This window comes from Anser anser, assembly GCF_964211835.1.
Source record: "Anser anser genome assembly, chromosome: 1".
NCBI classification, from domain to species: domain Eukaryota; kingdom Metazoa; phylum Chordata; class Aves; order Anseriformes; family Anatidae; genus Anser; species Anser anser.
The window spans coordinates 27,702,008-27,719,588 of record NC_139720.1 but is presented as its reverse complement, the minus strand read 5'-3'; the positions used below and the strand labels follow the sequence as shown (position 1 = coordinate 27,719,588).

Below are 17,581 nucleotides of genomic sequence, written 5' to 3'. Positions count from 1 at the left end.
AGAAGAGAAGAGAAGAGAAGAGAAGAGAAGAGAAGAGAAGAGAAGAGAAGAGAAGAGAAGAGAAGAGAAGAGAAGAGAAGCCTTACTATATTCAGAAAACCAAGAGACTCAGGTTTTTTTCACAATTTTGGACAGACTGTTTCACACCACTTGTACTAATCTCAGACAATGCCAAAGAAGCTAAAATATAAGGTGCAATCCTAAAAATACTAAAGTGTTGTACTGCAAAAGTGGACATTGAAAAAGAGAAAACAGAAGAGGCAGAGACATTGCTTGATTCCTCCCACACTGGCACAGTTTGCATGCATTGGTTAAGGCAGGCTTCATTTTGCCACATCATTATAGAGAGATATTTGGAAACACACAATATTCTCCAGTTTACCTAGTAGCCTGGTAATTTCCTCAGCACAAACAGAAATGTAAATATCCTTACCTGACCCACAGACATTGCAAGAGTCTAAATCTTTGCAAGTAAGGTATGACTTAGACCTAAAAGTCATTACATCTTTCCTTGCTCTTCAAGAATAGGGTATTCAACATATTTCATGGGGATATGTCCTTCATGGATGAAGATAAAAGCTAATGAGGCTGGAATTAGCATAGATTATCATCATCCTGTTTTAAAAGGTGTTGAGGGAGTGCAAGTCCAATACAAAACCCATCACCGTCCCATGGTACAACACCTGAAAGGATCCTTCCCTGTCCCACGTTAATTTCAGCCAAAATATTAATTCACTCCCCAAGGAGCATTTCTTTGCTATGTTCTGTACTGAGATATGTATAAATCAGACTGACTGACTGTATTAGCTCTGTAACTGGCATACAAATGCCAGGTATTCATGGAACCATTAATTGCCATTAATATTTGATTGTGTAGTTGGCAACACAGAGATGTAGAGATCTCGTCTCCTAATGTATTCTTTGTAGACAGTGATGCTCTGTAGCCGGAAAAAGATGTTTCTCCAGTGGGTGATTAAGTGCAAGCACCTGACTCAGTATTCTGAAATGAACTTTGTAAATTATCAAAGCCTATGAAAATCCTGCTTTCACCAGGGAGAAGTTTGTCTTTACCAGTATTCCTTCTAGGACAAAATCTTGGAAAAAGGTTCCCAAGATAAATCTAGATTGAGAGAAAAGGACATCCCTTCTACAGAGTGTATTGCATTACATTTTCTGATAGATGTTACTTCCCCAATAATAATGAGCGTTTGTGTCCAGAAAAGGTCCATCTTTCCTCTTTAAATGTGTAACATATATGAAAATTTAAGTAGACATCGTCAATCCTCTGTCACTCTTTTACAAAAAAGAGGTTATGAAATTATAACACTTTGTTAGGATTATTCCTATAAAGCATTTCATCTGAAAGGTGATATTTCTCATCTTTTTTCTTAAATTATTCAACATTAGTGCAATTTGCCTCTATGAAAGCCAACAAATAGAACCCACCTTGGTTCAATACAAGACACTGAAGAAAATACTTTACTGTAGATACTACCACATAGCCAAGCTTTGAATTTTTTAGACAAGGTAGAAGGATCTTTAAGCAGGACTTTAAAAGCCTTCTAGGGTCCAGGGAATCAGCATATCCATAGTCCCGCATGTGTATTAGTCCCTGTAAAAGGCTATGCACTGGAGCTGGTGGACGCTAAAACCACAAATATTTAATTAGCTATTCGGACCATATAAAATAGCTGTGTCCTACCACACGGAAACATTTCCCTGTAATGTTTCTTCACAAAAAGACAAACAACTGAAGAGAAATTAGAATAATTCTCTGATAGCACTGCTTTGGCCTCTGAAGTGTAATGTGCAATCTAATCACTCAGTGAAATTCTCTATTATAAATAGCAAGACCAAATTCCACAAAATACTTACAGTTCTTTGCATTAATAGAGGAGTTTCAGAGCAACCTATCCCTTCATCATTAAAACTTGATTCCATATTGATTATGTCTTCAATAACCTCTTCCATCTAGTAAAATAATATTTTAAGACCAATCATTATTAGTATTAGTGAAGACAATATTATTCTGAAAATACAGAGGAAATAATCATATTTATTGCTTCAATAAAACTGAATTTCAGAAGTTTATATCTTAAAATTCAAATAATTCAAGTACCTTTACACAACATTCACAATTTTTACTTCTTGAAAACAGTTTTGCGGTTTAGCGATTACTTCTTTCCTCCCAACCACCAATCCATTCCACTTTCTTAACCCCGTATTGCAACACCAAGATCAGATGACAGGAGCACATTGCTAAGCTGTAACTACGATCTGTCACCTTCATCAAATGTCTCATATCCACAGTGTATTTTTCCATTGGTGCATGAAGACTGAAAGGAACCTGTGGTTCTGCAAAAGCATGAGTCACTCAAGATTTGGTACCACACACTGCTCTCAGGATTCAGCATGCAGAGGTTTGTGTTGTGATTGGCAGTGTGCTGGATACTTCTCCAGCCAGCCTTCTAGTTCCACTTTGTTCAAGTCTGAATCTAAAACTGCTTAAGAAGATGAGGTAGCTAATTAGCTATTTGAGGTAAAACAGTAAATACTTTGCAAACATGTAGACATATACAGATTTGGACAAGGCACAGGATGAGTGTTCAATAATTTTGGTTACTTTAAAAAGTAACTATGAAGGAATGCTCATAATGAACCTGTCACAGTTAACTTTGCTGTCTGCCAGAGCAGTTCAATCATGCTCTGAGGGCTTTCAAGCAGAGTTCAGGAGCGGTCTGAAGAGCTGTAGCTGAAGGAAATAGAGGAAGCTTTATGCAATGACTGGAAATATCTGTACATAGCACAAGCCAGGACCACTCATAGGCCAGGGACCTTTAAATACATTTATTTTTTAGGCCAAATGGCACAGCACAGCTGATATGCCCAGTCCTCTCCCCCTCCAAAAGCCAGGCATGTGCTGTCCCATGAGTTATGCGCAGGCTTATGTAGGAAAATGCAGTCTGGGCCAAAGGAACACCAGGGAATGTCAGCAGTTATGCAATATGATGACTCCTTCTCAGTACACCAACCTGTGTGTTGGGACTCTATTATTTACCAGTATACCCATAGCTTTCACTGAACCACAGGATGCATCTGTACTAGGAAATCACACTGTGCCAGAGATCTTCCTGAGGCTCTGGGATGGGATTATTCAAATTACTTGAATGATCCCTACAGGGATTTGGGCTTGTGCCAACAATCACCCTCTCAATCACAAACAGGCATATTTCAAGAGGAACAGCAGGTGTTTTACAAGCAGCTGTCTTGCTCTAGAGGATAAAGTTGTACTAGTGGAGGAAATGGTCGTTCTTGGTCAGATATGCAAAGTACTTAAGAATGGTTCCAGCACACTGCAATTGCCAGAACAGAGGTGATCACAGAGACCACCACAAAGGTAATCTTAAACGATCTTTGCAGAGTAGTGACTCCAATAATCCATAAACCAGACAGAAAATGTCAGTTGTCAATGCAGAAGAAATAGAGGGGCCCCAAATGAGCATTCAGACAAGCACTGGTTTTAATTTTTTCAGTTCCTTATGCTTAGCTGCATAGCATCCGAGTGTGCTCAGATAGATTGCAATGTATTTGTAAACTTTTCTGTTAGTGCTCAAGATATGATACGGCACCTCCACTTTTTATTTCTGTAGGAATTCCCCTTTTACCCAACAAGCACTATCTCTTGAAATCTATTGAAGTATTAAAGGCCATAATGATTTACATCTCGCACTGGCATTCTATAACAGCTGTATCTTTATTAAAATCAATGGTGGCATTGAAGTCAGGAGATCTATGCCAATTTACCCAAGATAACCCATATATAAATATATCAGCTAACTGAAAAATGAATGAGTGATTCTTTAAAGTAATCAGTATATGTCTGTTATGCAGCTAGGATAATACTTTTAGATAGAAATAACTCTCTCGAAAAAAAAAAAAAAAAGTTTGCATTGCCAAGTACATATTCAAAAAAAGTACAGCAATGTATGTCACAAAGACAAAAGGATAGAATGGTACATTTAAACTGGCAGAAATTTAGAAGCCTCATCATGCAATAAGCTGTTTACACAGCATTCAAGGGAATTGCTCATATAGTCTGAAAGGATTCGGGGCACACGTGTTGCAGCTGAAGGCCCCATGAAGGTAAAGAAAGTCATCTCTTGCCCACAATGTATACAAGATATGTCTTGCAACATTTTCTCAGCAGTAAGTAATGCCCAATTCCCCAATCTTTTTGCCAGCCCTGCCCTACCGCATTTTCATGTTCTCCTCCAAGGGCCAGCAGCTTGGTAACAGGGCTCTCTGGTGTGCCAATATCACTGACGGGAGGCATGTGTCCGTTCCTTAAAATGGAGGTCACTCCTGCAGGCTGGATTGTGTGGGAGTGGGACAGGGAGAGGGTCTGGCTGGACAGCTTGGTGTCAAGGGTCAGATACTGCTTCACCTGGTGCCTCTGGCTTTGCTGGATATGGTATCTAGACTGATTTTCCAAGTGTGTTTGTACCTGGGGAGAAATGGAAATGATTGCTAAAGTTTCAAGCTGTTCGTACCACCATTTGCCAATATGCTCCCTCAGGGAACTTTAGAACAATACATTCAGATTTATATCACTGCATATAATTATTATTAAACTCAAATCTTTTTTAAATTTTACACGCCCATTTCTCATTTGTATACTATATTGCCCTATACAGGTGAATAAACCCTCTGAATAATTATCAAAGAAAAAGAGTAGAATAGAATAGAAAATTCAGAATAGAATAGAATAGAATAGAATAGAATAGAAAATTCAGAATAGAATAGAATAGAATAGAATAGAATAGAATAGTTCAGTTGAAAGAGACCTAAAAATATCAAGTCCAACTGCCTGATCATAAACATGATCCTGAGAAAAGGCCAAAAGTGCGCTACACGTTTTTCTTTTCTCAGTTAATCTGAGGATCTGAATCACTAATAATTGAATCGGTAATAATTATAATCAAATCTATAAGCATATATGTATTAAAATTAGTATGACAATGTAATTATACTTTTGTACTTGAAACAGCAAAGAAATGTATAAAGAAAAACACAATCCAACCAACTTCAAGAGCAGCAGACATTCATTTATATCTAAACCCAAATTTGGTTCACCTTGTAATAGGTACAGTCAGTCAAATGAGGCATTGTTGTACTTTTGCAAAAATTAAAATAAAAATCTAATAAAAATAATTTTAAAAAATGGCCCAAAGTTACAGTCTTAGATGACTCTTCACTATCCTGAAACCATGCAGTCTTTGTGAAGTGCCTCTTGAGGACAGATCACTTTTTGAGTCGGTAGGACTTTATAAACCAAGCGGTCATGCCAAAATGGCTAATTGAGTAAGACTTTGGGCCATCCTTTGATTACAAAGATTGACAATTGCTACTTCAAACAGCTCTCATCTCAGATCAATGTCACATTCCTGCAATTTAACTACCAGAGGAGCACTGCATACACAAACCTCACTGTCATTTCAGCCCTGTGGCTTTCTCCTTTAGCTATGGCATGACTGGTCACAAATTTCTCGTAATAAATTTTTCTCAAGTGGCCTCTGTGCAAGCATGATTAATATTTGTTAAATAACAGCAAGACTTGCTCTGCAGCCCTTATTTTCTCTGAAAAAATTCAGTCATTTAAACAAACTCCTTTTTAATTCCCCTAACATACATAAGAAGAGATAAATAGCCCATAAAAGGGGGTTGCATTTAAATTAACTATATTTTTGTACAACATTGCAGTAGTTACTTTATTTTTAATCATGTTACAGTGGCAAGTCTAGAATTATTTTAATTATGTTTCTTTAAACTAATTTTCTAGCCATATAAAAAGATTAAGCCATGCGGTAATGAATATAATATTAATTATTTTGATGTAAGCCTTAAAGTTATTAAATAATATTCTACTAAAATATTGATATCAAATCTTAAATACAATGTTTTGATATTCCCTTGTTTTATGTTAGGAAAGTATGCATCCTTTGAAAGATTTTAAGAACTAAATGTGTATTTGGGATTTACTTAAATTATAATATTATTTATCTTAACTGAGATCTTTGTGTTAGTTTTAGTAAGTGTAAAATGTAATGTTAATTTAGGCTCTGATTTATCATTGTGTAAGGATGATAGCTTCTTCACCTTCAATAAGGCTTGTGCTCATACTGAAAGTTAAACACTCATGCAGCTTTCTAAATTAGAATCTAAATATGAATTCTACTGCATACCGATTTAACAAAAGTAACAGGTTGGGTGAAATGAAATGTGCTGATGGAAAGAAAATATGTCCCGTTGTATAGCCAAAGCAGGGATTTGCTGTGCACCCTTGTTTTCTGTTGCTGTTTCGAAAGCACCCACAGATACTTGGTGTTTGTACTGAACTCTAGGGTCACTGAATATGACTAGTATCTAGATCTTGCACGGCCTAAATTGATGAAGATATCTTTCCAGCAGTGCAGAACACTACAATGAACAGCTTTGAATGGACAGCTTCTTTGGATGGTACAACTGGGAGTGGAATCAATGCATCGGTTACAAATCCAATTACTGCATCTCACCCAGCTGCTTTATTCTCTTAAATGAACAATGAATTGTTTTCTTAGAAATTCTACAGGTCTACCTGAAACACAAAATCCACATGAATATTGAATATCTTCAAATTAAATGGGAAACAAGAAATTTGCAGTGTCCTGTGTGTGTACTATCTTGTTTAAGAGTTTGCTGTTGTTGGTTGGTTAGTTTGGTTTGGTTTGGTTTTGTATATGGGCAGAATTTTAATCAGGAAGTGGGTTCTGCCACAAGAATATTGCTGAAAGGTCAGTGGCTTGCTTTTTGCTTTCTCTGGCCTTCAGATTGCTGATGGTAGACTGAAATCCCTGTCCAGCCCAATGGGCTGGTGAACTACCACAGAGCCATTTCTGTGTGCTGTGGGAAAGAAAATCAAGTAAAAAAATCAAGTTTATTAGGAGTGCTCCTCTTGTATGACATTTTTTCAGTGCTTAGATCCTGCCCGTACTGTCCTCAATTTTCACGAACAGGTAAAAAACTAAAGCTCCTCTGATGGGATCTGTTTCTGTGGTTTTGCAAACCCCTCTGTTCCCTTTACTGTGCAAATTGCAGTCATTGTAAAGCAGTACTGCTGGTGTTAAAAAGGGATCTATGCCCTGATTTTCAAAAGTACATGAAGTTGCAATACTTAATCATCCCTATATATCTAAATAAATCTTAGAAGTCAATGTCAATGATGGGCAGTCAAGCCTTTTTGAAAGTCAAACCACTACATAAAGACAAAGCAGAACTGAACTCCTATTTTTATAATCATATTGCTAGTGTATAATAAATGGGGAGAAAAAGTCATGTTATGCTAAAGGAATACTAAGAATGCAAAGTCAAGCTCTCTGGAAATTAGAAATGACAGTTAAAGCTGTCCATGCAACATTTGTGAAATAGGAGAGGAAATTCAAAATTTAATAATTTTATGAAGTCTGTTAGTGAAGTGTCAATTACCAAGTATGATCAGTTTATTCTCTACTGGTTTGCTGGATGATTTTTATTATATCAGTACTGTTAAGCTTAGTTTAGGTTTTCTGATTTTTTTTGTAATCACATAAGCTCTTTTAAATAACAATTACTATAATTATAAACTATAAACTTTGTGTTGATTTTGAGCTTCATTTTAGTGATGTTAAAGAGTGGTTAAGCACTGGCATAGGTTTTCCAGAGTGCTTGTGGAATCTCCATCCTTGGAGATTTTCAAAACATGACTGGAAAAGGCACTGAGCCCCTGAGAAAGTAAAATAAATAAAGAAAATTTCCAGAGAAATTTGCAATGGTAATCTAAATATTTAAACTCTGGATAATAATTTTTAAGTCTGGGAAAAAATGGTATTTAAATATTCAGGTTAGGGGATCAGTGAAATAAATGAAGAAAAAAAAAAAAAAGAAAAATCGCTCCCACATATAAGTAGTCCCACAAGCAAAACAGCCCAGACATACATGTACTAAGCTGGTTTGAGACAGTAATAATGGGAATATTTTAGATCCACCAGATTAGTTCCCTGCTACAGACAACTGGGAAAAAAAATATATAATAATCCCAGAGGTATATCCTCCAGCAGTATTGGGAAACTAATTTTCTAGTTCCTTTTAATTTGATGAGTTCCCATAGTCAGCAATAATATTTTGTTAGAGACTATATTAAATTTTAAGGCAACGATCTCTGAATCTCTCCAGTTTAGGACTCCTCCTGTATATAAGATCATTGAAACTTCTTTGGAGCAGGAACCTGCATTGTTGAAGATGAAACATCCTTTACTATCACAACAGTTTCAATATAGAGTTACTTTATTATTTTTTTCTTAGTACAATGAATATTTAATCAGTTGTTTAATGCCAGACACCTTAAAGAAAGACCCTAAAAGACGCTAGGATGTTTTTTAGGGTAGAGAATCCATGGGGCTGGTGGCTCCGTGTAACCTGGGTTCTCATTCCTGGCACAGAAATGTGGGAGCAGTGGGATTTGAAAAAAAAATCTATCTTCTGGCACTCAGAAGGTCATTTTCTTTTAAACTTCTCTCTGCCTTTCTAATTTTTGTGAAATGGATGACCTTGCTCTTTGACATGTCCAATTTCTGGGAATCTCTAGCAGAAGTAGTCACCCAGTGACCACCTGATGAATCAGATACTGACTCCAGGGAGAGAAAAGCCTCAGACCCAGCCCAAGATTTAGAACTATATGCCAGCACACCTGCTTAGCTCTCAGTAAAGTCAGTGGCCTGAACCTTTCTGCAAAGTGCTCCTGAAGTTTTACAGACTATTTTGACTATTTTGTGTGCAAGGTGTAACAAGGCAATGAATCTATGTAGATAAATGCTGGTTCTTCTCCCAGGCATTCTCTTGCAGTGGCTATGGCCATGTACTTTAAATGCTAATTATTAAGGATTTTTTGAGGAGTGAAGGACAGCATAAAATTTAACAGTGGAGAGATTATCTACTCCCTCCTAGGCACTGCTTTTGTCTATTATCTGGCTTTCCTGTGAAATTAAAACCTCTATAGGACCAGAAACATCAAGCTTGCAGGGACCAAAAGAAGCTAACCCAGACTCAAATCGTATAATTCAACCAGAACAAAGCTAGAACAGAAATGAAAGTTTTGGGATGGATTTTGTAATCCAGAGCAAATCTCAATGCACATGTAACCAACTGTACCTACTTCTATTTTATATCTCACTGAGAAGCCAGTTCTGAGAACAAGAACATAACTGCCTTTCAGAATTACAGACACATAGTCAAACTTCTTCAATTGCTCTTTCTAATTTGAGCACATGTCCTCATGTTGCAAAACTGTGGTAGAGTTGTGTAACATTTTTTCCCACACTCACACTATTCTTTCTTTCATTTCTAATATATTGCACAATGGCATAACTAGGTCTTCAGTAGTCTATTTACACAAAATATTTCACTTCCACATTTGCCGATGAGATTTTTCCACTAGTAAAAAATGCCTATCATGCCAAAAGTAAGAAAGAGGGCATATTTAGGGGATGTAATGAGGCATGATCAATGTCAACAATATACCAGTAAGTAGCAGTGCCATGTATCATACCGATATTCCGCTATGGGCAAGCAGATGATACATTAACTCCCAGGCTGCTTAGCCCAACATCAGTTCTGGGAAAAATAATGGGAAAACTGAAAAGAGATTCAATTAATAAATTATTAAAAGATAGGAATATAATTAATGCTAGTCAACATAGCTCTGTGGAAAATAAGCCTGGTCAAACAAATCCGCTTCTGTTTTTTGATGAGATTTTAAGTTAGGTTGCCAAAGGTAACGATGTAGGTATAATATACTTCAACTTTTGTGTGCCTTTTGACTTAGCATCATTCAATATTCTAATTAAAAATATAGCACTACACAATATCAACAAAGTATGTTTTAACTGGATTAAGAGTTGGCTGACGAATATGCATAAGAAAGTAATCAGCAAAGGCTTGGCATCAGAAAGAGAGGCTCTTCACATTATTGTACTATTCAACATTTCTATCAGTGATTTGGGACTAGAGAAAAATAAAAGGTACTGAAAAGAATAATATTTTTATAGAGCAGTGACTCCCTTGAAAGAAAATGTGTTCCAAGTCAGCCAAATACACATCTTCTGGAAAAGAAATACAGGATGCAACACCGTAGAAAACTGATTGAAAAATACTCTGGAAGCAAAGAGTCCATAAAAGATTTGGGGTAACAATAAACCAGCAACTTGGCAGGGGTGATGCTAGTGATGCTACAGCAAGACAGAGAAAATGGTTATAAAGGAAGCAGATAAGAACCTGGCTTTACTCTGCTTGTATTAATGGCTCAGTGGACCCTAAACATTTTTAAAACATAGTTGAAAATTTGAAAGGATATAGAAAAGAACCACAGAAGCAAATAAAGAGTGAAAAAAGTGTGTTTCAATGAACACTTTAAGAAAATCCACTACTTTCTTGCTGTCAAACTGAAATTTGTGAGGGATGCTGAATGTGAAAGGGCTGTGTTAAGCTAACACATAGAAAACATGAGCTACTGCCCACAGGCTGATGTTAGGTAAACTCATATCAGAAGTTCTGTGAATAGATAGACACTGACATATTCAGAAGGAATAGTTCAGGGACTCTAACTGCTGTTTTCTTCAGACTAAGGGTTGATGAATTTCTGGAAGAGATGAATTAGCCAAATCCAAGGTAAACTTTCATCAAACACTTTCTTGACTCAAAGCTGAGTACTAGGATAATAACTGAATAAAGTACAATAGCCAGTGATATTAAAGGAATTAGAATGAGTGGTCTGATAGCCCTTTCTTTGTTTAAATTTTATGGACTTTTGGATCTGAGAACTCACTATCATAATAGTAACTTTTTCTTCAGTGAAAATTCACTCTGAATTTAATAAATGTTCAAATCTCTGCAACAATATAATATGTATAAATATAGTTATAATATCCTGGACTGAGCAGTAGACTTCATTACTTTGCCATTTATGCTGGATGTTAATCTGTTCCAATGTTTTTAAAAGTTCCTGAAGTCAAATTTCTCACACTGATGGGATCACATCATTTACCATTAGTCCTGAACACAACAACTCTCTGAATCTATTTGAGTTATGGGGCCTCATGTTCTTTTCAGTCACCGTACCAGAAAATAAGCAACTAATTATGAACTTTTTAATTATTAAAATGCTCTGCAAGTACCCAAAAAATCTAATTCCATTTTAAGATAAGAAACACAGACATAACACAGACTGTTTCAGTTCTATTTCTGATGACTTTCAACTGGCTTTTAAGAGTTAGGGAAAAAAAAATAAATTTTAGTGATAAAATAATCTTTTTTCCTTTCTAACTTCTATTATAAATGAACATCAGCTGTTTGTTTGTCCTGTTCTTTCTATTAAACTTTTTGAGAAAAGCACATTTGTGAAATTATTTCATAATAAAATGAAATTTCATCTTAGTAATTATACACTTCTGTTCTATCTTAAAAACTATCACCAAATAACATAGCTGTTCACTTTGATGTTTAGTTTATAAAAGCATGTGTGATTATGTCAATTAATTACTTAAGCTAAACACAGTAATTAATTTTTAAATGTGAATATATTTTTCTTATTGGAACTTTGATCTGACTAGACGAGACCTTCTCCATTAATATGCATGAAGAGAGAATACAAAGCAAAAGGCATCCAGTCTGGCAATTCAGAGCTGTGTTTAGTTGATGCCTTACAGTAGCTTTCAAGTTTAAAAACAACAACAACAAAAAAATCTCTCATGTGACTCTAATGCACTATTTTTCATCTTGTTTAACCTTTGACATCATATTCATCAGGAACTTGTGAATGTTCTTTCAAGGGTGAAGAGACCGAAGAAGAAACATTTTAAAGTTCTTTGACAAAGGCCTTATCTTCAACAATGACAACTGCTTCAGTATTTTGTTATCTCAATGGCCTAAAATAGCTGATAATTATAAATGTGGGGTAGGGTGGGAGTATTACCCATCACATTGACAACCATTATGAAAAGAAATATATTTTCTATTATATCTAGAATGAAAATTGTAAAAATGTTTATTAATTGCACAGTTCTAGTCTGAGACAGAGTTACTTATATGTACACTTTCAATTATTACAATACTTCAGAAAAATACTTTTTTTTTTTTACTTTAAAAATTGTTATCTACATAATATGCACTTCAAGTTAAAGAAATCATCAGCACTAACACAGTGCTAAAATAGAGTATCCAGTTGTAAGATGGAGCATAGGAAAGAGTCCTTGTAATTTAAATGTGAATTTAGGAAAACAATTAATTATGTGATTCGCTGTCACTGAAGTCACAGTAACTTAATGTGTACTCCAAAAGACAAAGCCTAATGTTTCCTTGAGTAAGGTCAGATACAAACACACAGTAAAACATTTGCTAGAATTAGAAACTTGCTTTTCAGTGTTCTATTTCTAAAGGATTTCATAAAGAAAGCAGCCCTCTAAATACAGTATTTTCAGCAAATGCATTCTAATTCCAGGCACAATTCTAATTTAAAATGGAGTGAGATTGTCTACTTTGGAAAAGCTGTCGTAATAAACTTGTCTTCCTAAATGATATTAAAGTCCAATGTTTTACTCCACTTGGAAAAATAGAAATGGGTGTAGGTCTTTTATATTTTAACACTACAAGGCATTTGGAAACAGAAGACAAAAAGTGGACAGCGTTCTTGTAATGTGCTATATGAATGATCTATCTTTCCAAGCACGGCTCTGCTGATTTTTAGAAAGTTTTATGAAGCAGGCTTCCACAGGGCTTTGCTGACATCAAGCATCTCACAACGTCAGAAGTTGAAAATAGGATGTGTTCTTTAAAAAGTGTTTACAGTGGAAATACTGACTTTGAAGATGAGAAGTGCATGAGTAGGTCCAAAGGAAAGCAACAAAAATGATCAGTGACTGAAAAGAGGGGGAGTATTTAGTTTTAGAAGAGAAGACTGAGAGGAAACAAATAAAAGTCTTCACTTCTTTAAAAGACTGTGGCCAAGCAACAGATTTCAGTATGAAGTGAATGCCATGACAATCAGTATCATGGCATTAAGTAGCAACAAAAGTGAGCCTGGCTAGATACTAGGAACAGATTTCTCAGGGTAAGACTAGTGAAACATTGGCAGAAAGGAGGATGATACAGATTCCTAAAATCAAAAGCCTTTAGATTCAGACAAGCATGCTAGGAGTGATAAGAATAGGCAAAAGTGGTGAACCTTCTTGAATCTACTTCAGCCTTACATTTTCAAGCAAATCCACCTGTGTGGCAGAGCAAATAGATGAGGGGATATGACCAAACATGCGCCAGACGAGCTGGAAATCTATGTAGTTCAGCAAATTAACAGTTGAAAGATATAACCAAGATGAATGTGGGGGCAAAAGAGCTGCAAAAGAGACTGCAGAAATCAGTGCTGAGTGAGAAAACTTTCTGTACAATATATATAGCAGAAGAACATGTCTCTCACGGAGAGAGAGGCAGCAGAGCTCTCATGGCTGTAGCTGTTAGGGGCTAGATTATACAGCTAGCCATTTCCTGACAAACCCCTGTGCAGATGCAGTGATTTTGATAGCATTTCCCCATTGCGGCATTCTCTGGCACTCACTGAGCATTGATGGAGCTCGGTTCTTTCAGGTATTCCTCTGTGCTAACCTCCTCGTGCAATCAGAAATGAGTTGGGGGAAGCCAACTACCTGCACTGAGCGGCTACAGAGACATTATCAAAGCAAGCACTTCCATTTGCGCTGATATATCTGAGACACTCTTGGCTTCTTAATTGAACTCCTGCAGTTAAGATACACACAGCTCTCATGGCTCCTTATCCATCACCAGCTTGACTTCTGAAGAAAGGACCCCTAAGGTCTTAAGGCCAGCTTGTCATGTTTTAAAATAAAAATGAGTCTCGATGACTTTGTGGTCTTCACTGGCAAAGACTCAAGATTTTAACATTACAGTATAAAAACAGCCTATAAAGTTAAGCAAAGCAAACTACAGGAAGTATTTTTACAAAACTATCCCTTTGATTTAAGTTAGAATTTAAGCTGAAAATCTAAACTGCGAATAAAACCAACCACTACAGTTAATAGGCCACACAAGCATAACAATGGACCACAATCAAATTATGAAACCCCAGCTAATATCCTTACTTTGACTCTGCACAGTGACCCTGTCCATGCTCTCATTGATTCATGACATCTGTGAATATAATAAATCTGTACTGTTCCAGTTCCTCTTTATTGTTGATTTTATTAAAGGACAGTGAACGTGACTCTTGCATTTGAAGAATGGAAAGAATCTTTTTGTATGGCCAGCTATGTTTAAAGAGCTGGGTCCTGATACCTTTACTTAACTACTTGCAGAATACTCTGTTTCCAGAAGTCATTCTAATTAGGTCAGCCAATATGATGCTATCAAATGGAGAAGGGTGTATTAAACAAATATTCTAGGAACATCAGTTTTCAGTATGAAAAGCATAAACTGTTTTTTTTAGTTAAAAAAAAACTCTGTTAATGACCTTACACCAGTGCAGTTTGTTCAGTCCTTGCAGAAGAAACAAAATAGCAGCATTAAGAGTTCTTTATTTGTCAACTGCAACAGCTAACACAGACCTGTAAATGCACAGTTCTTGCAGTATGAGAAATCCATAACTAGAACAAGGTATCTAATTCAGATATTCAAAATTTTCTGACAAATATCATATGTCAAAACCAAATCTACTCCAAAAGTTGGGATTCATTCAACACTGGCTGATACAGATGCCAGGAATAATGACAATGCTTGCAATCATAAAAATTATATTTTAATGTCAGCATTTTTAACTATTTAAATGGAGATGAAAACACAGAAAAGTCAAAAGATGTCTGTACTGTTAAGATATATATAGCCTGTTTTGATATCCATAAGTAAAGAAAGGGAAATAGGTCTAACATAGGAGAGAACCAACACATACGTATACTACATTTATCTGTATCTGAGAAAGTCTGAACTTCAAATAGGATGAAACAAAGGAAAAAGGAAAAAAAAGATCATTGGTGTGACACCTAATTTAGTAAATTCCTGATTAGTTTTAAAAGGTTCTGGTTCTTTCTTTGAATTATAATTATTTTTATGTGACCACAACTGTCATCTTCTCATTTGCATCTCACTTGGAGAACTCAGAGAGAAGTCAGCCTCGATACGTAGGAAGACAGAACATGAAGTAATAGATTACTGTTTGGTGCACCTTTTTTCTGTCTCCCAAGAAGAGCAGATACCATATCATTTGAGATGCAGTGATGGCAGTAACATCCCTCCTGTTCAGTTACAGACAACAAAACAATTCTAGACCTGAAAAGTATATTTTCCTGGTGCGTAAGGATATGGACATCAACTATAATACAGAAAAAAGTACTAATGCAAAAACAGTAAAAGGAGAAAACAGTACTTTGGTATTTGAATATACAGGTATTTCTAAGGGAAAGGAATGGGTTTTTGTCTTTCTTAATTTCATCGGGTAGGGAGTGTTTGTACGCAGATATTTATAATACACTTTCAAATAACTTTTTCATGTTTTGGCAGCACAAGCTAAAGAAGAAAATGACAAAAACTGAACATAGTAAGCCTAATTCTGGACAGTTATTCCTCTTTGAAAATACAGTAAGTTCAAAAGACAACCATTTTGGATAAAAACACCAGTATTGCCTACTTCTAATTTGAAAGATTCATGACTGTATACCAAGGAGACTACATAAATTTCCCCCCAGAAGTAAAACCCATTGGTTGAAAAACACAAATTTTTAAAATATGGTCATAATTTCACCATCAGATAACAGCACTGATAACCCCTTTATTGTGTCTCAGTCCTCCCTCATTCAGAAAAGAAAACTGTACCTGGGTATGCACCCCCCAGGTCCATCCACTGCACGAATGGTACAGAAAGGAGGAAAAAAGTTGGTGGCAGAAGGTGGTTTGGTGAGGTATAATCACAGAATCACAGAATAATTTATGTTGGAAGAGATATTCTAGATCAAGTCAGATCATGGAGGATAGTGCGTTGGACAAGTTATTTTTGAATGCAACATCTAATTCTGTGAAATATTATAGCTTCAATAAAGACACAAACAAAAGCAGCATCAGCCTAAGAAATCTGCTTTCTATTGCTTTCCTCCATCTCTGAATGATAAAAAGGGAAATCTTTTGAAATAGGCTGATCCTAGGATCAGCTTCACAACACGTCTTTGGTGTTGTTTTTTTGTTGTTGTTGGTGGTGGTGGTGGTGGTGGTGGTGGTTTTTGTTTGTTTGCTTGTTTGTTTGTTTTGTGAAGTCAGGGCAGAACATCATTTTAAGCCAGGTTAGGATCTGTCCTAAATTTGCTTTCATAGAAGAGGAGCAGATTGGGGTAGTTGAGAGTAGTAGGTGACGTTTCTATCAAGGATGGTCGTATGAGAAAAAAGTAACAGAAAATACTTCACATCAATAGTTAAGAGCTTTTTAAAAAAAAATCAGCTGGTACATTTTGTATTCAAATATGTTTTATGGCTGCAAGTGGCAATGAGTCTGACCATGTTCATGATTTATCATGCTGTTGTCCTGCTATACATGAAAATAGCAAAAATTACTGTCAGTTCAGTGTCTGTTTAACATCTTTGTCAATGACGTGGACAGTGGGATTGAGTGCACCCTCAGCAAGTTTGCAGATGACACCAAGCTGTGTGGTGCAATCGACATGCTGGAAGGAAGGGATGACATCCAGAGGGATGTGGACAGGCTTGAGAGGTAGACAAGTGTGAACCTCATGGAGTTCAACAAGGCCAAGTGCAAGGTCTGGCATCTGGGCAGGGACAATCTCTGGCACAAATACAGGCTGGGCAGAAAATAGATTGAGAGCAGCCCTGAGAAGGACCTGGGGGTGCTGGTTGATGAGAATGCGCTTGCAGCCCAGAAGGCCAATCGTATCCTGGGCTGCATCAAAAGAAGTGTGGCCAGCAGGGCAAGGGAGGTGATTGTCCCCCTCTGCTCTGCTCTTTTGAGACCCCGTCTGGAGCATTGTGATCAGCTCTGGGGCCCCGAGCACAAGAAGGTCACAGACATATTAGAACAAGTCTAGAGGAGGGCCACAAAGGTGGTCAAGGAGCTGGAACACCTCTCCTACGAAGACAGGCTGAGAGAGTTGGGGTTGTTCAACCTGGAGAAGAGAAGGCTCTGGGGAGCCCTTAGAGCAGCCTTCTGGTACCTAAAGGAGGCCTACAGGAAAGCTGGGGTGGGACTCTTTGTCAGGGGGTGTAGTGACAGGACAAGGGTAATGGTTTTAAACTAAAAAAGGGCAGATTTAAATTAGATATTCAAAATAAATTCTTTACTCCGAGGATGGTGAGTCACTGGAACAGGTTGCCTCATCAATTAAAGTGTTCAAGGCCAGGCTGGATGGGGCTTTGAGCAACCTGGTCTGGTGGAAGGTGTCCCTGCTCTGTGGCAGGGTCGTGCGGAATCAGATGATATTTAAGGTCCCTTCCAACCCAAACCATTCTGTGA

At 36.8% G+C, this 17,581-nt stretch overlaps 1 protein-coding gene across 9 annotated transcripts in view; it reads right to left on the bottom strand.

Moving 5' to 3' along the window:
• TFEC (transcription factor EC) overlaps positions 1-17,581 on the bottom strand; it is a 148,983-nt gene that overhangs the window by 39,764 nt on the left and 91,638 nt on the right. For all 9 annotated transcript variants that reach the window (XR_014575006.1, XM_083809723.1, XM_083809725.1 and 6 more), the window contains 2 exons: positions 4,253-4,504; positions 1,876-1,971 (listed from right to left, as the gene is read on the bottom strand). Coding sequence is in view for 8 of the 9 variants with exons in the window: in XM_083809723.1 (XP_083665849.1) it covers positions 1,876-1,971; positions 4,253-4,504 (348 nt within the window). In the remaining variant the exon portion in view is untranslated. The remainder of the gene's footprint in view (positions 1-1,875; positions 1,972-4,252; positions 4,505-17,581) is intronic.